At 41.3% G+C, this 23,775-nt stretch overlaps 1 protein-coding gene across 3 annotated transcripts in view; it reads left to right on the top strand.

The window, feature by feature from the left end:
* TMEM131L (transmembrane 131 like) overlaps positions 1-23,775 on the top strand; it is a 138,759-nt gene that overhangs the window by 38,947 nt on the left and 76,037 nt on the right. For all 3 annotated transcript variants that reach the window (XM_089670437.1, XM_089670436.1, XM_089670438.1), the window contains 2 exons: positions 10,836-10,898; positions 13,017-13,140. In XM_089670437.1, the coding sequence (XP_089526563.1) occupies positions 10,836-10,898; positions 13,017-13,140 (187 nt within the window). The remainder of the gene's footprint in view (positions 1-10,835; positions 10,899-13,016; positions 13,141-23,775) is intronic.

Below are 23,775 nucleotides of genomic sequence, written 5' to 3'. Positions count from 1 at the left end.
GCCAAAGTGCAATGCTCAATACTTAATCCAAGATGAATACTTGAGCCAAGGTGATAGTTGCCAATGCTACCCCTGGCTGTGCTGCCCCTGGCTGTGCTGCCCCTGGCCTACGAATGAAGCTTAAAAATGCAGTTTAAAGTGTTATAAAAGGTGTTTTTTTTTCTTATTAAAATAACAAACAAGTTATACTCATTTGCTCTTTGCAATGGTATTACGCAGAGTAGCCCCCATCCGCCTCTTCTTGTGTCCCTCATCAGTGATCTTGGCTCCTCTTTTTTTTGTGTGTCCCCATAGCAAGCCATTTGATGTGGAGGCGCATAGTCTGTGCTCTCGAGCTTGGGTTTCTATGGAGCCGCACTCCATAGGCGCACACTCTGGGGCTTAGCCCAGCCCCCCACTAGCGCTTCACTGCATTTGATTGACAGGAGCAGGAGCCAGTGGCTCCTGCCGCTGCTCGAGTTTCTGTGTAAAGGGGAAGAGAAGGAAGAAAAGATGCAGCCATGCACAGTGCTGGATCTCTTCTCCTCTTTTCCCCTTCACACAGGGAAAGGGGGAGGGGACAGAACCATATAAAACTTTTTTACCTTTTAATGCAAGAAATGCATTAAGGTAAAAACAAGTTTTTAGCTTTAGTACCACTTTAAAAACTACATTTGTGATTATCCAACTTTTATACAAATGTTCTTTGTCTATATTGAGCAAAGTAACATGTTTGCTTTTAAAAGAGGTGCTATAAAGTTTACTTTTTTTCCCCTTATTTGCCTTTCCCACACTCTTTCAAAGCTGTGGCCAATACGCCAGTGTTCTCCCTAGAGGTTTTTCTTGTGTTCCAGAAAAAAAAAGTAGGTATATTGAACCCTCACCTTGTAAAACCCATTAAGTTTAAAATGTAATTGAAAGGCAAAACGTGTGTGTGTGTGTACGTGTGTGTGTACGTGTGTGTGTACGTGTGTGTGTACGTGTGTACAATATAAATATATATAAAGGGGTTGGTCAAAAATAAGTAAGCACTAAATGATTTCCAGGTGTGACAGTGACAACATGTTTCGAAAGCGGAAGTAACTTTGCTTCCACTGTGTGATCAGACACCTAGCTAACAGATGGGAAGCCTCACTTTTGTCATTCACTGTGAGTGTTGCTAGTAATATGGAGTGATGTTAGAACTTAATGAGCTTCAAGAAGGCAAATTGTTGGTGCCTACTTAGCTGGTGCCTCTGTGACCGAAGTTGCCAATTTATTTGCCGTATCGCGAGGTACATTATCATAGGTTATGACAGCATATACAGGAAAGCATCATCTGATAATCATAGGCACGGTTAACATGGTCAACTGACTGAAAAAGGCAAAGGGACATGCAGGATTTGACCGGAATAAGAAAACAAGTGCTTCAAAGGTGTCTGCAGAGCTCAATCTGTCTTTTAAAGCCCATGTCCACAAAAACTGTGTGGAGGGAACTCCCAAAAGCAAAACATTCACAGGCGAGCTGCAATTGCCAAACTGATATTAAAGTGTTACTAAATCCAGGACCCTGCATTCACGATATCAGGTCTCCAACAGTACACAGAACATGTAAGTGCATTTATTTTAGTAAATATAAATTGCTAAATACCTTTTTTTCATCAACAGTTAGAGCAGTCTTGTGACTTCTATCAGTGTCCAGCAGAGCACTGGTTAAAGCTTGTAGGAGGAGTTTTCTTTCTGCTCTAGGAGGATGGAAATCTCCTGACCTCTGTATGGACAGTGATGATTGACCCTGTGCTAATCACATGCACTCTCCCAAGGAGAAAAAAACCCTCTGTAGCAATACACACCAAACTGAGCATGTGCATGTGACCATGGGTTCAGTCTGTATCAGCTGGTCATTTCAACAAGAGGAGGGGCAGAGAAGAAAGGATCAAACAGCCTTTTTACACAATGCAGAGGATTAACCCCTTAGGTTCCACAGTGAGTTTAACAAGCATGCTTTACTGCATATACAGACTGTTTGTTTTTACTGTTGTGGGTTTAGTAACACTTTAATGCTCGGGAGAGGAGAGAGTGGTGCAACACCCATAAATTGTGGACTATTGATCAATGGAAGACTGTAATATGGTCCGATGAATCAAGCTTCACACTGTTCACAACCACCGGATGTGTTTATGTAGCAAACATTGTCCCAAACTTACCACCAGGACTGTCTTGTGCCAACGGTATAGCATGGTGGTGACGCAATCTTGTTTTAGGCAGCATTATATGGGTATTCTGCAGACCCCATCATCACTTTGAAAGGTAGAGTCACTGCCAGTGACTGTGAACAAATTTTGGCTGACCATGTGCACCCCAGGGTGCAGACATTGTTTCCCTTAGACCAAAACAATAATGCTCTGATTCACATAGCTGGTGTTGTCAAATTGTGGTTTGATGAGCATGCTGACAAATTCTTGCACATTCCCTGGGCTCCTCTGTTGCTGGACTTCAATATGATAAAGCTATTATGGTCATTTTGGAAAACAAGGTTCATGCTCGTTTTCCGCCTCCAGTATCTCTGCGAGAATTTAAATCATTTTTGCATGAAGAGTGGTATCTGATTCCATTATCCACCATCCAAGACTTACATTTGTTGATTCCCCGGACAATTCAGGCCGCCTTGGATTCCAAATGCAGTCCAACACCATGTTGGGTAACAATTTTGTTATTTTACCTGGTGTTTCCATAATTCTGTCCAGTGTGTGTATATGTATGTACGGTATCTCACAGAAGTGAGTACACTCCTCACATTTCTGTAAATATTTTATTATGTCTTTTCATGTGACAACACTGAAGAAATGACACTTTGTTACAATGTAAAGTAGTGAGTGTACAGCTTGTATAACAGTGTAAATTTGCTGTCCCCCTCCAAAAACTCAACACACGTCATCAATATGTGTATAATATACACACACGCATGCACATAAACCACATTTGTTCTACAAAAAAAAAAAAAGATCAGAAGAACGTACTTGTCTTTTTTTTTTTTTTTCTCAATTTTATTGACCATAAGAATACACATTACACCAGTAATTGGAGCTGGCAGTTATTCATCACACTACAATATATACAAAAAGTATTTCTTCCTGCACTTAGCATTTGCAAAATGTTTAACACTTCAAACTGTATTTGTAACGGTATATTGAGGACCCTGCTCTTGACAGCCAGTAGGCACAAAGCTAGTCTTTCATCGGTCATCATGGTTCTCAGGTAATTCTTTCAGTGCCAATTTGTTGAACAACCTTTCTCCCGAACTAGTGTCCATCATGCTAAAATATATTTTAGGAGCTGCATTAACTTCTGGAAAGGTATCAGCAAGCCCTTCATCATGTAATAAAACTGCCTGTTGAGAAGGAGTGAGACATGCCAAGAGCTTGGCAAAGGCTGCAAAATGAACAATTTCCTCAATGAACACACTACTTAATTCTCAAGAGAATGCACTAATAATTTTCTTAGCCTCAGTTTTTATCTTTGTATCAGGTAGACTAAGTAAGTTGACTCTTACTTTGAACCTGTCACTCACTGATTGATTAGTGTGCTACCATTTGATCTAAAATAATACTAATGATTTCAGATCTGAAATTTTCTCTGGTAGAAATGTTTCCTCTGAGACTGATGTTGTGTTTGCATCGTATCGCTTGTTTCTCTTTGTTGATCTGCCGGTAGTTGATTTGTAGTCTGCATTGCCATAGGAGTTCCTGACATTCAGTCCCAGCTGTTCATACCCATCTTGAAGTGATTCCAGAAACTTTTTTTCTTAAATCACCTTTCAGGTCATCACCTTGGAAAGCTTAACGGTTCAACTATACAAGAATTATGTTCCAGTTCTTAGCCATCATAGCAGTTTCAATACAGTCCATTTGGTTTCCCAATGCTTGAACTTCATGACCTGCTTCAGTTCAGGTGTTGGCTCCAAGTCACTTTAAATATCTCTGAGGGCATTTTCGAATAGAGTTGCATCCATCTACAAGGGCTTCAGTAGCATCAGCTCTTCTAGCTGTCCAATGAGTGTCTGAAGGAAACATCTCAATTGGTGCTCTTTCCTTTCCCCTGTCCTCTTTCTCGCCCTGTTGCCCTTTCTCTTTTGCCCCTTGCCTCCTTTCTCTTTTGCCCTTTCCCATTTTCCCTTTGCCCTCCTTTCCCCACCTGTGTGTTGATGCAGAAAATAGGGCATGTAAGCTTTTGTATGAAGCCAAAATAATGACCAGCTTCAACACATCAACAGGCAGTAAGCCTGGAAGGCTGGGGCCCCTCTGGCAGGTGAGACGAGGGCAATTGCCCCCTTATAAATTTGGTACTGGCAGCAATATGATTTTGATCCAACTTTTGATTTAATCATGTATTGTAACTTTTTGATGTAGTTTGCATATTCTGTGAGGCCATAATCATGCTGGAATTGCATCAAAGTATTATATGCACCTTTTCAAAATTGTGCCATGCCAAGTTGCATTGATTTGCAAGTTGCATCTGAAATTGCACTAGTGTAAACAGTGCCTAAAGCTGCAGCCACAATTTGACTAGGAAATAAGTGTTTCCATGGACCCTAAAAGTAAACAGAGTTGGAGATAGATAGATTAGGGTAGGGAGTTCCATAGGATGGGAGGGGCTCTGGAGAAGTCCTGGAGGTGAGCATGCGAGGAAGTGACAAGGCAGCTAGAGAGCAGGAGGTCTTGGAAGGAATGAAGAGAATGGTTTGGTTTAGTTAGTGATGTAGCTGGGGGCAGAGATGTGGATGGCTTTGTCAGTTGTTAGGATTTTGAATTATTTGGGTGATTGGCAGAGAGGGGTAGCAGACACTGAGTGGCTGGTGAGGTGGAAAAGTCTGGCAGCAACATTCATGAATGACTGAAGGTGGAGTTGCAGTAGTTGAGGTTAGAGATAACCGGGGAGTGAAATAGAAGCTTTGTGGTGTCATTGGTTAGGAAGGGGCGTATTTTGGAGATGTTGCGGAGGTTGAGGTGTCAAGCTGTGGACAGTGATTAGATTTGGAGCTTAAAGCAGAGTCCAGAGTCCAGACTAACACGTAGCACCCTGGCATGCGAGGATGGGTTGATGGTTGTGCCGTCGATCTTGCTTGACAGATGGCAGGGGCACATAGGGAAGGAAATATGAGCTCGGATTTGGAAAGATTTGGTTTTTAGGAAGTGGTGTATCATTCATTCTGATATGTCTGTTAGTAAATTAGTGATGTGTGGAGACGCATATGGGGTGAACTGAGGAGTAGACAGATTTGGGTGCATCGGCAAAGAAATGGTATTGAAAGCCATGGGCGGCCATCAGCCGACCCAGGGAGTAGGTGTAGATCGAGAATAGGAGAGGTCCAAGAACATAACCTTTGGGGACCCTGACAGAAAAAGTAAGGAGAGAGGTGAAAGTAGAATTGTGAGTGACACTGAAGGTGCGGTGGGATAGGTACAGTCACGGAGACCAAAGGAGTGATGGTTTCCCTGAGTGGAATGTACAGGTATATGTTAAAAATAAGGATAGCGTAACATTATTCTGTATATTGCAGTGCTTGGTACTAGGTATAAGGTACTGTACATGCTAGAGGTATACTAGGTACATGCTTGTAATCTCACCTATATCAAAACTCCGCATAGAAAGTGTCAGTGTCCTAAACACTTTCCCATGATCAGTAATTACTGTTGCTTTATGAAATGGCATTTGGATAAGCTGCTAACTTTCCATACTGCAAAGGCTTACAAAGCAGGGATATTTTGTAGGGTTCATATGTTGTAAAATGACACTGCTCAGGTCCTGTTTGGGCAAGCCTTTTCCACCCTTTGCAGTTTACAAGCGTCAGAAGCCTGGACCTGCATTTTTTACTGTGTTGCCTGTTTACTATTAAATAGTTGTTTATATTGAACATTCGTAAAAGGAAGAACACATTGTCTCAGTGAAGTTAAATGCTGTTACTTTTTTGCATATATAATATTGAAACATTGTTTAGCTGTTGTACTATTTTCCTTCTTTATGTTGCAAATAGGACTTGCTGCCAAGTTCCCTGGTAAATATGAATCAAAAGACACAGGGAGTATTTAAATGTATAATGCACCTGTAGCTATTGCAAACATTGTAACAAATGCACTGTGCCGGAATTGGCGCCTGTAAAATGACACACATTTTTTGTATTGAATAGAAACCTAATTGGAAGTAATTATAATGCAATAAGAGACCAGAAGAACAGAGATGAGTTAATCTTTTCCTTGTATTTACATTGCCTATAGAACGTATTTCATACTATGTTTTCTCCTCTTTGGGAACGTGTGAGAGGAAAAAAGGTTAAAGTGACAGGAGTTTGGAAGGCTTTGCTATGTTAGATTATTTAAAGTGCTCCTGTTCCTTTAATGTGTACTCCTTAGCACAGTGCTTTTGCAGTGTAACTTGCCTCATTCTATGGTTTAAAATACCTGGTTGATCCTACCTGTTCCTATGTCCCCCCTATGTTTACTGACCATGGTAATTCATGATACTGTGGTCAGTTTACATGCCTCCGTAATCCCCGCTGTGTGTTCAGCCTCTCCTTCTCCCTCCCTGCCTGTCATTTTGAGTCTGTGTGTGAGAGGCGATCTCCTCCCCACCCCTCCCCTCTTCTCCTGCCTCTATTCTGCTGTAATACATAATAGAATTACTTGTATCCTCTCTGTTTTAGCAATATATTAAGTACAGCGGATCAGTCTTTTTAAATTATAATGCTAAATACTTTCTTTCACAGCGCCACTTGAAAAATGCTAACCCTCATTTTTAGGGGTATCTTTTGCATGCCAAACATTACAAATGGAATTTTGCTTATGAAAAATATAAGCAATATAACTGTAGAGTATGACAATAGTGATGCCTGTTGAAAGGCAGATCAGTAGGGGCAATTCTGGTTTTATCTGGTCATTGGCATCTCCCTTTGTGTGGTGAGAGAAATTAGGTGACATTCTGCACTTCATTGCTGAATATGTCTTTAGGGGTAGGAGTTATGGTAAATAACACGATGACAGTGATACTCCATATTAGGCTGTAGTGTGTTATCTGATTTTTTTCACTGAACACCTGCAGAATTTTAAATAAAGATAATAAAGTGAGTGGAAAAACAAATGTTATGTACAATGCATAAGCAGGCCAGAAGCTTGCAAGTATAGATGAAGAGAACTAAATGTGATCCTGCAGAACTAGACCAGAATTCATGGATAGTGGATGCACTTTAAATGATCATACCCCTATATTTGCAAGTGCCAGGCTTGTCAATGGCTGAGAGCACTGATCAGTGTGTTTATAGTGGGGGGGGGGGGGGGGCTGTCCCCCTGTCAGAACACAAAAGCACAGCGGGGGAGATTACTGCACTAACACCACTTGTGTTAGAATGAAAAACTCCCTGTGTAAGGGGCTTAAAGTGGTTCTAAAGGCTAAAGGTTTTTACCTTTTATGCATTCAATGCATGAAGGTGGGAAACCTTTGTGCAGCGAACACTGAGAAAAGACAGACGCATAAACCATTAGGACCCAGGTGGGTACCACTAAGAAACATGTGTAGAGGTGTCCACAAAGCGCTGAACATGGTATATACCCAGGGGTGTATTTACCACAAGGCCAACAAGGCATTTGCCTAGGGTGGCATATTTCAGGGGGGCAGCACTGACCTCCGGAAGAAGGGGCGTAAGAAGGGACACATGTGGCATGGGGACCAGGTGGGATCCTAGAGAGGCTGCAGGTTGCTTGACGGTGTATGTAGGGCCTGACTTTCATTCCTGGGGATAGCTGGAGTTATGAAGGTTTCTCTCTTTTGCTGATGGGGGGAGATGTTATTGGAAGGCTCTCTTGGGTGGGTTGAGGAGGACAGGGGTGTTGTTGGTCATGGTCAATGTCAGGCTCTCTCTGTGGGGTGGTGCTATTGGTTGGTGTCAGGCTCTCTCTGGGGGAAGGGGGGGTACGTCTGATTTTTGTGTTGCCTAGGGCAGCACAAAACCTAAATACACCACTGTATATACCACTCCAGAATTGCCATTTAACCCATGTCCATTACACTAATCTATTTCTGCATATTTCCATAGACATTACAATACAGTGACAAATGCACATAAGAATGAACAAGTTGTGCTGGTCTGTAATGTATCTATTCATTCGATGGTAAATTATGTGATATACTGGACATAGCCTGTGTCGAAAAGCTTATTTCATCAACGTATAAAGCATATGTATCAGGGGAGTCCCAATTTCACTCCTCCCAAGTGCTGTGAAAATAAAATGCATAAATGTGGAAGCTTTGTATGTTATGGCCATGTCAAACTAGTAGTCTTGTCACTGACAGCAAATTCCAGGGAACAGGGTCACTAAAGTCACTATTTCTGTACTCCTGCAGAGTTTTTCCCTCTCTGACCAAAACACTGCAGACTTGTGCTTGTAATTTTAAAGTGATCCTGTCAAGTCCACCAAAGTGCATTAACTAACATTAGTGATAAAGGATTCACACTTTGTGGTGCCTGTATATACTAGCACTTGTCTCTGTTTTCCTTCATGACAAAGATGTGCCCAAGCTACATACAAGGTCTCAACGGTCGCAGCTATGAACACCCTTATACCTTTTTACCTCTATTTTTTTGAGTCAGCCTTTTTAAAGGCTGAGTTGACGTTTCAGGGAAAAATAAATGTGCACATTTTTGCAAATGGGCATCTATTATTTTTCTACAGGAGTAGATAAGTGGATCACAAATGCATGTTGGACTCGTATAGACACATCCTCCATCTTTCTTGCCCATACCACTATGTGGGCTTTCTATCAGAAAGCTGCAGGAAGTGTCAGGCACACAACAATGCCCTTGCAGTCCATTTAAAACTGTAAGTTCATCTGCCATGGTGGAAGATGGGACTTTCTTCATTCTCAGATCCCTGGGTATGAATGATGCAGCTGTGCAGGCGGAGCCCTGCACAGCCGCACTCATTTTTAATGTGGGGGAGGGGAATCCCTGCACATTGCCACAGGGAAGGAGGGTCTTGTAAGGTGCTGGAACATGGTACACCCTAAATACAGGTGTAACACGTTCCAAAGGTGAACTTAGCCTTTAGAGCGGCGCTCCAGTCTCTGGTGAAAAAAAAAAGTCGGCAGCTACAAAAACTGTAGCTGCTGACTTTATAAAAAAACTAAAAAAAAACAAAACAAACCAGCACACCCCTGTCCTAGGATCCAGCGGTATCCTCCCTGCAGTCAGGTTTACTGGCTGTCCTTTGTCCCCGGCGCTGGCATCTTAAGTGTGGGCACCCGGCTGTGACAGCTTGCAATTTCACAACTGGGTGTGCACTAAATGCGTGAGTGGCGCTGCGCATTGTGAATGGTCCCCCAGTCCTCTGGGACATGCGACAGGTCCCAGAGGACCTTTCTTTTGAAAATTAATACTTTTAAATGACATTTGTAATGTTATTGAATGTGTAAAAGAGAAATCTGCGTTTGTGCAAAACGGTTAATAATGTTCATGTTTATGTCACACTAATTTGCACAAATTTAAAGTAGAAGAACTTTTCTGAGTGGAGAGGGGTTAGAGCACCAATTGGTACCTCTCCCCACGTTGGAGAGATTCACCCTATTTGTCCTGTTTACTGTGAAAGTAAAAGAAAATTCTAAAACTTGGGTTGTCCCCAGAAAAAAGGGGGACATCTTCCACGGGGCACACTAGTTCTGGTGACCTGTGGGGTCTCAGAGGGTTCCCATAATTTGGAGGGGTTTCCTGTCACTTCCTTTTTTGGCTATGGGACAGGAAGTGAAGTTAATCCCCCCCAAAGGGTCACAGATGGCAGAAAAACTGACAGGAGTTACAACCCTCTCTTACTTTATCCAAAATGAAATAAAGTTTTGCCTATAGTTCTACTTTAATGGTTTACTTAAAAGCATAGCACAACATGTTGTTTTTTTGTCATCGAATGTACCGATGAGAATTTTTGCAAGACTGTTTGATATCTACTAGTGTATAGCCAGCTTTACTGTGGCCTCCATACATACAGAACCCAATGTATCCAAATATCGAAACTGAAGGTTTCTGGTTTTCTTCGTGGTTTAAAAAAAAAAAAAAAAAGTTCTTGACAAAGTTTTGAACGTATTTTTTTTCTGTGGTGAAAGTTTGAGAGTACATATCGGAAGTGGAAGAACACTACAGAAATTGTGGTCTTGATGTGTGAACCTACGTTCTTCCTGAACTGTGCTGTTCATGCTGAACCATGCAAATTTACACAGCAGCATCTTATTAGCTATACTGGTTCAGTTAAATTATATTCCCAAAGATGACAAAATATCCTAAAGTGCTCTTCTGCTTGGCACAATTTTTAAGTGTGGCACAAAAACAAGAGGTTCATTTGGTGAAGAAAAAAATCTGTGGGGGGTTTTCATGACCTCTACCGGTTTCCAACCTGTAGAACTATGACAACTTTATTGTTCTGGCACTGTTGAGGACACTCCACCCAGCTCCTCTTTGACTTGTTTTGCCCCTGCTGGGGCTTAATTGTAGTAGTTTCTCTATCTTTAAAGGTTTAAATATCTGAGCTTGTTTGTAGATGTTGGTAGCCTGACCGTCCTGGGCTTTTATATATTTTCTGCCAGCCAGCTGCACCAAAACTTGATTTATGTTTTCTCACTACTGGCACCCATTATTAAACAGATATGTGGTGGATAGTTTCCTAAAAATTGTAGTAATACATGCCAATTTAGGGTGAATTTATGGTGTAGTAAAAGTTGTTCTGCACTGTAATTGGTTAATACAGCACAAGTTTTTTGTAACTTTTAATATGTTAATGTGGTATGCAATGCAGCTATTTGACTGCTTCAAATCTGACCATTGTTGTTTTATTGTCTTTCAGTATAGCAAGGCCTAGTGGGAGGGCCTTACATCTACAGCCTTCTGTACTGGATTTTGGAAGTCAGTAAGTATTTTGTTTGAACAGAATATGGCGTGCATTTTTTAATTTGGTGCTTTAATACACTCGAGTGGGTGGTTTTGGGTGCGGGAATCGCAGCTGTTCCTACACCTGTAGCGAAATAGTGCTGCTCTGTAGAGAAGCATGGGGCTGCCATTCTGTCCTAATAGCACCCGCATGCATCTCAACCCACAGCGGGTTTGCGGGTGTGGGATCTGCATCATGCGATTTCCCTGTGGGGAACCCGCCAACCCGCTAAGGTGTGAACCTAGGGTTAAATATATTTTGTTTAAATGAAATCATGCATAGTGATGAACAATTTACAGGGTACTAGCCATCTTCCAAACTACCAAAAATATCTTTTTCTCTGCTGTATATGTCCCTGTTGAGGAGAATTCTTCATTTTTATACTGATGTCAACTTTGTAATCTGGACAGGAAGTAAGGGTAACACCAACAACATTAAGGAATAACTTCACCTTTTGTAACATGGTACATGTCAAACCCATATTCAGGGTGCAACATGTAATATGTTACAGATGCCCTGGCCTCCTCCCTCCTGATCCCGTTTTGACAGCTAGCGGGGAAAGTTCTCCCTCTGCTGCCTGTCACAATCTGAATTAAAAAAAAAATAAAAAATGCCAGGTCATTCATTCACAGTATTCTGTGAATGGGAAAACTGTCTGCTTGTAGTTCTCAATGAACTGAGCACTGTTGAGCTTCCTGTCATTGTGTAACTGGCTGCCAGTTGCCAGCATTTTATCAGTGTGTGTTCTTGACAGTTGATTTTTTTTTTATTTTCTCTTCCAGTGACAATATTAGCATTTGAACAGGAAGGGAAGAAAAATCTTCAAAAGTGATGCTACAAAAATCAATAAAATCTGATAAATGCTGTAAAGCATTTGTAAACTTGCAGCTGTGAATGTTCATTTCTGGAGGGATGCCGGGGATGCCGTGTTTGACACAGCACCCATGGCCTGGCCAGCATAGATAAGCAATGCCCAGGAATGTCTGGAGGGATGCTGTGTTTGCAATAGCATTGGCAGCGCATGCAGTGACACTGGCTAGTTAGCGCCAGCCAAGTGCCACATGGCCAGATCTAAGAGGGTGCTGTGGTGGGCACAGCACATAGTTGAAATCTAATCATCTGCACAACCTTTTCTTCTCATCAGCTATTTTTAGGCCCCTTTCACACTTTGTACTTTTGAATTGCTGCGATACTGCCCACAATTCCAAATCAATCTACAATTGTGGCAGAACACATCACGTCACTCATTCTTAATGGCACCGCAAATGTGGTGCAATTTTGTCTCACAACAGAATCGCGTGGCAGTCAAGGCAACGAGGAAAAAGGGGGCAAGAGCTTCTTTTGGTCGACAGCGTGGCATGATGTGTTTTGCCGTTCCAAAATTGCTCTACGTTTGAGGTGCCATTAGGAATGAATGGCACCTAAATACGCATTGCACCATTGCAGTTGAGATTTGTGATTGTGGGCAGAATCAAGCCAGTTCTGCCCGCAATTCAAAATCATGACGTATGAATGGGGCCTTATTGCCTTATTGGTGTTTATGTGGGGCCCAAGATGATTCCTTTTCTTCCAATGTAGCCCAGGAGAGTCAGAAGGTTGGACACCCCTGCTGTAAAGCTTCATTGTAAATGGACTAGTCTTAAAAATATATCTCTAGCCACCCTTCTTTTTTTTTTTTTTTTTTTTTAAATAAACCACTTGGGTTTTTATTGTACTGTAGCTGGTTTCCCTTACTGGTAAGAACCAACCTTTGTTTGTCCTGGTCCAGTTGGAAAGTAGACTACAGGATGTTCGAAAATTGTATGTTTTTCACTGGAACAGGGGTTGAAGAGAAATACTTCAATGGGGACAACTGCTGGTGACAGCTGGTTAAGAGATTTCCCCACACTCTGTCCCTGGGACAGGCAGTTAAGGGAAATCTCCCCAATTGAACAATGCTAAAAAAAAATGGCTGAGCTGTTAACTATTTTCTGCTCTGTCAGTAGATCTCAATCACTGTGTTTATATGCCTCTGTGCCTCTGTGACAGTTTTCTTAATATGATGCTTCTCTCTCGTGATGCAACTTGTGTTTTCATTTTTTTTTGTTTTACTTTTAGGTCAGTGGGGCTCCCTAAAGCTCAGTCATTCTGTGCTTTCAACCCTAGTAGGGACACTAATATTGAAGTGGATTCAGTGTTTACAAGTGGTAGAAATTTCCATGTGTCTCCCATACATAGCAGGGTGAGTGTTGATGTGCTCTTGGAAACTATGTCCTGGATGATGGCCAAAACATCTAGCTTTTCTTGGCACAATTATCCTTCATTGCAGCCTCTAGCAAGACCCTTTTTCCCCAGCATGCACTTGTCTATTTCTCATCTAAATAACAATTTTTTTCTCTTTGTTTTTGTCAGCACAGCACTGTTAACGTTGTCAGCAGTGTTTAAAAGGCATTGTATGTTTGAAACGTGTCTAACCACATGCATACTCGTTGATTTAGCGTTATCCTAACAACGTAAAACATACTGTATATGATCAATTAGAACAGCTATCGGATTGGTGCACAGTCTAGATAATGTAATTTATCATTAAATGTTCATACCTTGTATAAACATATTCAGGTTCTTGTTCACTCATCAAAGTTGTCTACATAGCTTTTCTTTATTCTTTCACTGATATAATTCAGTTTCAGAATTCATAGGATTCAGTAAGTACCTGGTTTTATTTAGTTACTGTAGTTCCAATAGTGCCTCTTGAACTGTTGCTTAAAGTGATATTAAAGGTGTTTTGTTGTTTTACAACAAGCATGTCATACTTACCTGCTCTGTGCAATGGTTTTGTACAGAACAGCACCTCTTGGGTCCCCCGCCAGTGCTTCAGGTTCCATCCTCTTGACCAATGCACCCAATAGCAATCCACTTACTATGGAGGCACTGATGCGTGCTCACTCCCAAGCCCCGCTCTGTGTCCATAAGATACATAGAGCTGTGGCTTGTCCCTGACCCTGCTGTCTCCTCATTTGCTCACTGACTGTGAATGACAGCAGTGGGAGCCAATGGCTGAAGGTGCTGTGTGTCAGCCAATGAAGAGAGAGGCCGGAGACAGCCGAGACTTCCGTGCACACCACTGGATTGAAAGGGGAATCGGGCAAGTATTCGTGAGACTGTGGGGGAAGCAACACACAGAAGGTTCTTTACCTTCTTGCCTGGAATGCCTGGTCTATGCAACCACTTTAACTAAAGTGAGAGTGCAGTGAAAAGTGGTGCCTTTTTTTTCTGCTATATTGAAGTTGAGCAGCTGTTAGATTAAAAAAAAAAAAAAAAAAAATTAAATTCCGATTTTAAGTAAAACAAAAATATTACATATGCTTGTTCAAATAGAATATGTTGGCTTCATATCAACCTCTTCAAATCTCATGTACAGCCTCACTCGGACTAGTAAAAAGAAGGGCAGCACTAGGGACCAATCAGGTGTCCAGCATGCACATGGCAAAGGTTGCAGTAGAAAAAAGTCAAATCACCAACCTACCTGTGCTGTGTTGCAGAGCTGTGTAAATTTCATAAATATTTGGACAGAAATATACATCCTTTTGGCAGGTAAACCAGGCCCATATGAGCCTTTCATTTGTGTAATAAGAGGTTTGCCTGCACTTTACTAAATGTTTTATGCAATATGATACAAAAATGCAAAGTGTTCTGGCAGGTTATGCTTCAGCAGTACAGATCAGTTTGTGTATTTTTAACCAAATACTGATTATTGTAGTCAATTTTTACTGTATTGTGAAAATTATTGTGCCGCCTGTAGTTTTTCATAACTAGAAAGTGCCCAGTAGCAATGCCACCACTTCTGAATGCATTGAGGTAAAAAAGCCTTCTGTGTGCCGCTTCCCACCCGATGTCTATCCAGGATGCTTGAGGTTGGAGCAAGTAGCGTCGGCGTGGGACCCAAGAAGAGGAGGATCTGGGGTGCTTTGTGCAAAACTATTGCACAGACCAGGCAAGAATGAAATATTTGTCTGTTTTTCTTTGTTTTGTTTGTTTTTTTTTTCTAAATTTTCCCACTGTAGTCAATTTAGCTCCTCATGCACATGGAGCTTAACCACTTCCATACCAGACACTTTCACGCCTACCTGCCCAGGTCAATTTCCAGCTTTCAGTGCTGTCGCACTTTGAATGACAATTGTGCAGTCGTGCAACATACCCATATGGTATGGTCGTGTACCCATATTACATTTTTTTTTTTTTTTACAGGTAGAGCTTTTTTGGTGGAATAAATGCACATGTATGCGTGTAAAAATATGCCAGTATAAATTAATATTCTGGTCAATAGAATACATTTGCGCTCAAATGCCATACATTTAGAAACATGAGTAACAATGCACATAAATGAGCATACATATTGGAACATTAGAGGCTTTTTTTTTCCTACCAAATTCTGTTAAAAAATGCTGCTTATTTTCATAAGCCTGTGTGCATGAGGCCTTACTGAGAAAATGAATAGTTTAGATATTCACAGCAGCACAAGTTAGTTGTTTGCAGCCACTGACTGTCATACCCAGCTTATTTTTTTGTACCATATTAAGCAACAGCAGCAGTCTGCTGTATTGTGACAAACATATTACGCGTGAATAAAGTTTGTGTGATGCTATTATGACAGTCCTTGATTTTTCTTTGTTCTTTAATCAACTGTAGTTTGGGTGCGTGAAAGATACCAGTAGGCCATGTGAGGTCAGTTTTCAACATAGTTATTCCATGTGCCTGAAATCCAAAGCGAGAACATTGCTCCTCTTGTTTTGTAGCCTCTAATGTACTGCAGATGTGCTTCTAGGAATACGGTGATTTGGAGGCTGAAACTGAAAAACAAGACATATGCATTCCTGTAACCTAAATCACTGCATATTCGTCAAAATATATAGCCTAATGCATACAGGAGCTTTTTTTTTTTTTTTTTTTTTTTTTTTTTTTTACCGGTTGAAAAAAAGGGTTTAATTTTTTAAAAGTTTTAAAATGGCAAACTGTAATGACAGAAGTAGGAAAACAGAAGTCCCTGTGTAAGAAAGTGCTGATGTTGGAAATATTGCTTGCCAGGCTGAGCAACCTTCATCAGTGTCGTAGAACAAGTCAACATCATTTACTGAGTCTTTATTTTTGTCTGCATTCTTTTTACTTTTTTGTTCTAGCAAAATTATAATAAAAAAAATGATCTTTATTTTTAAACAAAGTCTTTTCTGCATGGCTGGCACAATTTCTTTGCTTCTATATCCTTTTTCTATTCTGTGGTGAATAGAACTGTAACATGGTAATTTCAGGAGGTTCTGGAGCACTGAATACAGGAATGTTGGGAGTTGGTAGCCAGGCCCGTGTTACATAACACAGACCTCAGACTCGGAGCAGCCTTTCTTTATTCCCCAATAAACTCTAACAATATGTTAATGTATGCTGGATCCGTTCAAGTTGGCAGCATATTTTTTATTGTGCTTAAAATGTCTTTGAAACAGTCACTACTGGATCCTCTTTATATGTTTGTATAAACTTTAGTCTCTAATTTACATAAATGTATACACAGTACAATATTCATTTGTGGTTAATATGCTTACATTGGCTTAAAAAAATTCTATGCTTGTCAGATTAAAAAACATTTGTATAGTAGCTGCTATAAAATCAGGGCAGCCTCTCAAGCCAGCAAGTCCGTTATCTTTTCAGTGACTTAGATTTCAATCTCTATATTCTAACGTGCAACTGATTCCATGCAAAGGAATAGTTCACAGTTATTGTTTTCTAATAACTTTACAAGCCTCTTTGTATATTGCATTTTCTATGTTTTGGACCAAGATCTAAAAAAGCCACTGTTCTGCAAGATGTATTATCATGACTGGTTGTCTGTGTTCTTAGGACCTCAGACAGTTTAACCACCTGCCTACAGGGCTCTTGCACCCCCTTCCTGCTCAGGCCAATTTTCAGCTTTCAGCGATGTCGCACTTCGAATGACAATTGCGCGGTCATGCAACATTGTACCCATATGAAATTTTTATAATTATTTTCTCACACAAATAGAGCTTTCTTTTGGTGGTATTTAATTGCTGCTGGGTGTTTTCTATTTTTTGCGCTATAAACAAAAAAAGCAAACAATTTTGAAAAAAAAAAAGTTTTTCTTTGTTTTTATTATACAATTTTGCAAACAGGTAATTTTTCTCCTTCACTGATGTGCGTTGATGAGGCTGCCCAGATAGGCAGCACTGATGAGGTGGCACAGATAGGCAGCACTGATGGGCATTGATGAGGTGGCATGGATAGGCAGCACTGATGGGCACTGATAGGAGGCACTGATGATACTGGCGCTGCTGGGCAGCACTGATGGGCGGCACTGCAGGGCACAGGTGGGCAGCACTGCTGGGAATTGATCATCAGTGCCCTGATGATCAGTGCCGATCTTTTCTCTGACAATTGCCGGTTATCGGCAGTACTTTCCTCGCGCTGTGACAGCGTGAGGAAAGTGCAGCCGATAACCGGCAACTGTATTTACCCGGTGATCTGCTGTCACTGGACACAGCCAATCACGTGGTCAGCTGTGTCTGTAGGACACAGCGATCACTGGCGATGCCAGGTGCGTGCCGCAGGGGGCGTGTTCTGGGAGGATGTCCATGGACGCCCTCCCAGAACTAGACAACCGTGCTGTAGCCGTCATTCGGCTATAGCGTTGTTGGGTAGAGATTAAATTGGGGTTTAAAAAGGTGTTCATAGTATTCAGAACGCTTTTACACTATTCAGCATTGACTGTATAGTGGCAAGAAAAAGTATGACTGCTTTCGAATTACCTGGTTTTCTGCAGTAATTTGCTATAGAACGTGATCAGAGTAGGCCATACTCATCAGAGTAGGCCATACATTGTACAGAAATTATACGATCTCCTTTAGATTTACCTTCAACTATGTAGTGCAAGGGCCTGCCTGATTTGATACAAATCATATTCTCTGGTTTTTGGTAAATCTAAAGGTGGAGAAAGATGGATCATGTCTCGGCTGGTTCAGCAGGGACTAGCCGAGATTCACTACATCTAAAGGCGGGCTGGTTGTACTCAAGTCGATCCATCGATCAACTTGAGTACAACCAACCTGATGAGCAGAAGAGAAAGGAGGGCACCAGGTCAGAGTGAGTAAAAAAACATGTAAACTTTATTACAGAAGATTGCATCTAAAATTCCTTCACTCGACATGCAGAAAAAGGAGGCAGACAGAGGAGCAGGACCGCCTGACGGGATTTTTCAACAAATGCCACTGAGTTCACGAGCGCCTCCCTTCATGGTCATGCTGCTGACATCGATCCATCCATCAGAGTGAACTGTGGTCCTGCTCCTCTGCTGTCTCATTCTGCATGTCGAGTGAAGGAATTTTAGATGCAAATCTTCTGTAATAAAGTTTACATGTTTTTTATTCACTCTGACCTATCGCCCTCCTTTCTTTTCTGCTTGTCTCCGAGGGATCCCCCACTTCCTTGATGAGGAGCTGCCGATCCTATTCTATGTGCCTTGTTCCTCTGGTCCATCCCTTGCTCAGTCCAAGGACACACTGACTGTTTTCACAACCATCTTTAACATCCATTGCACAGGATCTCCCTCATCCCTGACGAGGAGCTGCTGGTTCCATTCCACGTGCCCTGTTTTCTTGGTTCACATCTTCCTAATTCTGCCCATCATATGGATGCATTGACTCTTTGACCACTGTCATTATATCCATTGTATAGTCAGTCCTACCTTCTCCCTCTAATTGTAGCCATTCGTTGCCATCCTATTCTATATTGTGTGGGCGCTGAATATTATTGTTCATTGTATTGATGATCATTGTATGTACAACCAACCTGATGGATTGCTGCCAACGGCTATAGTCGCTAGCCGTAATCAATGTTTTCTACTGGCCAGGAATGCCCCCTGCCAGTAGAACACAATAGCAATGTGGGAGAGATTCCCCCATCAACACTGACTGTGTTAGTAGGGAAATCGAGTGACTTTTACCTTTTCGCCATGATGGAAGGAAAGAAAATAATTTATGGCTTACCTAAAGGAAAATTGTAATGTATGGGCAGCTTAAATCTAGACAAACACAATGTGCGTAAGCTGATAACACACAAACAATTCTAATGTCTCCTGTCTTTCTTGAACACACCCATTAAACATTTACATTGCTGGAGGAAAAAGTAAACCCTTGGACTTAAAGGATAAGTTCTCCTTTTGACCAAAGCTAATGTGCATTTATTATTTTTTGTTGCAGGAGCCTGCAAAGCATTGCCATGCAGGTCTCCTGCAGACCTGTCAGTATATCTGCTTGCCCGTACAGGATGTTCATTCTGTGGTTTTGGTTGTGATTAGCTGTGATTGGCCGCAGCTAATCACATGACACAGATGGACTGTGATTGTCCTATTCTGTACCATGTGATCACTGTGACCATTCACAGCTAGCAACACAATTGTATACAATGGATGGCATGAAAGGAAGCCATCCATTATTTACAGTTGTCATGTGACATGCTGTGATTGGTCACATGGTACCGGCAACAGGCCAGTACACAAATCCGTCATCAGCGCAGACGCGATCTGGGAGGACATCATTACGCCCTCACTCGGATCGAAGAAAATACAGTCTGGCGTCAATTTGCTATTGGCTGAGTGGAAACACAGTTAAAAATGACAGCTTGTACGGGAAACGTCTCCCCGTAACACTGTCTCAAGGAGGTGTGTGTGTGGGGGAGGGGGGAGAGAATCAGGAGGTGGCTGCAGCAGTGGGGACATGTTACATGTTCCACCCTAAAAATGGGTGGAACATGTAATATGTTCCCAAAGATGAACTTCTCCTTTAATAGCTGGTTGAACCCCCTTTAGCAACAATGACCCCCTTTTGCAGCAAGTTTTTTCAGTTGCTCTGGATCAGACCTGCACTGTGTTCAGGAAGACTGCTTCAGCTCAGACACATTTGTAGGATGTCTGGTGTGCATGGCTCTTTTGAGGTCATTCAACAGCATCTCTCTGGGGCTAAGGTCTGGATTCTGACTGGGCCACTCCAAAAGTCGAATATTTTCTTTTTTTGAAGCCAGTCTGTGGAGGGATTTACTTTGCTGCTTAGGTGATGCAGTAGGCCAATGACCCTAACTTGTTTTTCTGTTTTTTTTTTTTTTTTTTTTTTTTAAAGAGCATTGGCTTCCTCCATGGTGTTTTGCTATGGATACCCTGTCTGTTCAAAGACATGCATATGATAGACTCATGAACATGAATGTTTGTCAATTCCAGTGATGTCTTCAAGACTTTAGCTGTTATTTGTGCGTGCTTCTGTGCCTCATTGAGGATTCTGCATTGTGCCTTGGGAGTCATCTTTGTTGGACACCCACCTCTAGATAAAGTAGCCTCAGTACTAAACTGTCTCCATTTTTAGACAATTTGTCTGTCGACTGATGGATGTCTAAACACTTTGAGATTTCTTTGTATCTCTTTCCAGGCTTATGCAGATCAAATAATGTTGATCGTATATCTTCAGAGAGCTCCTTTGTTGCAAGGCATGGTTCACATCAGCTGATGTTTCTTATGAACAGCAATCTTAAATTGGTTCACATACTTTTTCTAGCCATTGTATATGAACATTATTTTTCTATGCACACATAATGGCATATATACAGAATGTATTGGCTCTGTGCTTACTTTACTGAGGGTTAAATCTCTTTTCAGGCCAGAGTTGGCTTGTGCTTCTAGTGGGTATGACTGAGTGCCTTTTAAATTAGAAATGAAAGCCAAGCTTCTTTTTTCAGTTTTTATATAAAGCAGAGAGGTCTTGAAATGTCTGTCAGGCTTTTATTGTTGTCTTTGTCCTCTCTAGGGAGATCTACCTTTGCTAATTTGTCCTGGTGACTCTGGAAGTAAAAGAAACTCCCAAATTGAGTGGTCACCAGAACAGGAATATATGGGAAATCTTGCAACTGGACACTAACTCTGGAGACAACTAGAGATTTCCTTCACTTTTGAGGGATCTTTTTTTCCACTTTTGAGGGATTTCCTCCCCAGCACTGATGGCAAAAAAAAGGCTGCAAAGAGGAGAGCAGATTGCTTGCCTAACTTCTGCATAGCTTTCCCATATTTTGTTGCTAGATAACGGTCTACTAAATATATCATTGACAGGTCTGCTTTTGGACTGTTAAACATACAATTGAAACATTTTGTTGTATCTTTTTCAATAATTGCACAAAAGCCTGTTAATTGTGCCAGCAATATTGTGGATAATTCTTGTGCACTCTGCCTCTCTGCAGACTGATATCAGTTGGCATTATTCTCAAGCCTGTCTGTGGACTACAGAACATCTTCCTCCTATTTTATGGAAAAGAGAAGGATGTGTCCAGCAGTTCTAGTACACGTCTGTCTCAGGAGATCAATGCTGCTGCTCCTCAGATACAGTATCATGAGTAAGCAGTGTTACCCTAAAAGGCATTGCTACTGGCAGAGGATCATCTGGTAAAGTAAATGCACTGCAGTAAATGTTCTTGGGATTAGAACTACATTAGTATTTCCAGGAAACTTGCAACACTTACATATTTGTTTTGGCTGTTGATTTTTAAAGGATAAGTTCACCTTTTAACAAAAACATTTTTTGCAGGTAAAACAATGTGCATTTATCTTGTTTGTGGATATCGGAACCCAGCCTTTTGTATGTTCTCCCTGTGCCTGCGTGGGTTTCCTGCAGGTATTCCGGTTTCCTCCCACACTCCAAAAACATGCTGATAGGTTAATTGGATCCTGTCTAAATTGGCCCTAGTATGTGTATGTATGAATGTAAGTTAGGGAAATTAGACTGTACGCCCCTTGAGGGTTAGGGACTGATGTGAATGTACAATATATATGTAAAGTGCTGCATAAATTAACAGTGCTATATAAGTAGCAGTACAGCAGCAGCTTGCACTTTACCCATTCACAGAATAATGTGAATGAGTGATGCAGCCGGGTAGGCGGAGCCTTGCACGGCCTTAATGTAAAGCAAAATTGGGACAGCGAGGGGGGAGAAGGTCCCCAGCTAGCTGTCACAACAGGGATTAGGGTGGGTGCGGGGGGCCGGTCCGATCGTTACATGTTTCACCATGAATATGGGTGTAACATGTTTCAAAAGGTCAACTTATCCTTTAAAGTAGACCAGTGGCCTCCCAATACGTACAAATTTACATTTAATTTTAAATGTACCTGCGCTGAGTTTTCTCTTCTTCCGACTGCAAAGTTCCACATATATCTGTTGATCTTGCCAGTGTAGTCTGCCTTTTGTGATGGTGTGGCAACAATGCTGCACTGCTTCTGATTTCAGAGCAGAGTTGACACTCATGAAGTGTGTGCCTGCTTTTACTACAGTAGGATTGAAAAAAATATTGCAGAGCACTTGGCTATCAGCATTGTCCCTCTTGACAAGCCTGTAGCTTGTCATTTAGCACCTAGCCACACCTAGTCTGTCCACTGTTTTTTCGATAGGCAATACCTGCTGTTGCTGAAACCCTCCCACTATGATCTGTAGTGTCTGGGAGGGGGAGAATCTGTGTCTAAAAAAATGAAGGAAAATTTGTCTCTGAAGGTGAAGACATTATTTTTGATTACTTTGAGGCTTGTGCACCACTGGATTTGCTACTTGTTCAGCCTGTCATGCAGTTCTTTAAGGACTTGTTCACACCGTGTGCAGGGATCTGGTCCATGTTGGATCAATGTGGGTCACTGCAAGGGCACATAGAAAACAAAGTTTTGCTATGTGCCCTATTCACACCACAGTGTTGTGTACATTGCATTGTAATGCAACCTAACCTGTCTACGTTTTAACACAACGCATGTAAAGGCAATGCAACTGAAAGTAAAAATATAAAAAATGCTAGTATTTTGACCCTTCCAGGGACCTGTCACTTTACATGAAAACACATGAATATGCATGTCAAATGCACACCAGCTCACATGCATTTTTAATGAGTTTGTATGTAAAACATGGTATGAAAAAGACCCTAGCAACAAAATAAAGTAGTTAGCTGTTCTGTAAATTTGGCACCAGTTGAATACTCATCCTTTTAGCTTTGCCCTTCAAAGTGTGGGTGCCCTGTGAATGACATATATTCAATGTTCTTTCTAGCTCTATGTAAATAATTTGAAATAGAAAAATGCAGTTATGAGCTTGGCTGCAGTAATGAAATCTTTGTTTACTTTGAGTCATACTTGTATGTTGTGTGTGAATATTAATATGTGAGGTTTGTGAAAGCATTTGCAGGGTTGTTTCAAAATGCAGTGTCAGTCATGACACACCCTTCTGTTTTAGTTCCATTCCGATCCTTGCAAGACTTTCTCATGTCTGAATGATATTTGCCTTGCAGCTAAATTTATTTCTGCCCTGTTTAAGACATTACAAAGTTGTAATTTAAATGCCTAAATTATTTTGACACAAACTTTCAGTGCATAATGTCCAGAAAGAATCTAAACATATAGAAATCTAGCCAAAGAGAAGAGCTAGTTGTTTTCTTGTATTGGTTCCTTTTTGTAAACTGTACACTTTGGTTTAATTTTTTTTTGCCATGGATGCTAATGTGTGGACTTTTGGAGGAATTAGATGGTTAAGGCTCCATACACACTGCCCCGACTTGGAATCAGACCTGAGACCCCAAGTCGCATGACGTGAAATCCCATGTTAGTCAATGACAGCTGTCCTTATTAGCACTACTGAAGTCGCTCTGACTTCAAAGGTTCCTGTACTACTTTAAGGCGACTTCTATCTGACTTGTGCCCATAGACTTTAATGGAAGTTGTCTCCAAGTTGGGTGCTCATCTATATTGATGTGATTTGGATCTGACATTACAGGAAGATTACCCAGGCAAAGTTGCATGGCATGAAAG

This window comes from Staurois parvus, unplaced genomic scaffold, assembly GCF_062004578.1.
Source record: "Staurois parvus isolate SC_StPar_1 unplaced genomic scaffold, SC_StPar_1.0 ptg000090l, whole genome shotgun sequence".
In the NCBI taxonomy this organism is placed as follows: domain Eukaryota; kingdom Metazoa; phylum Chordata; class Amphibia; order Anura; family Ranidae; genus Staurois; species Staurois parvus.
The sequence above is the reverse complement of the archived record's forward strand: the minus strand, read 5'-3'. Positions and strand labels throughout refer to the sequence as shown.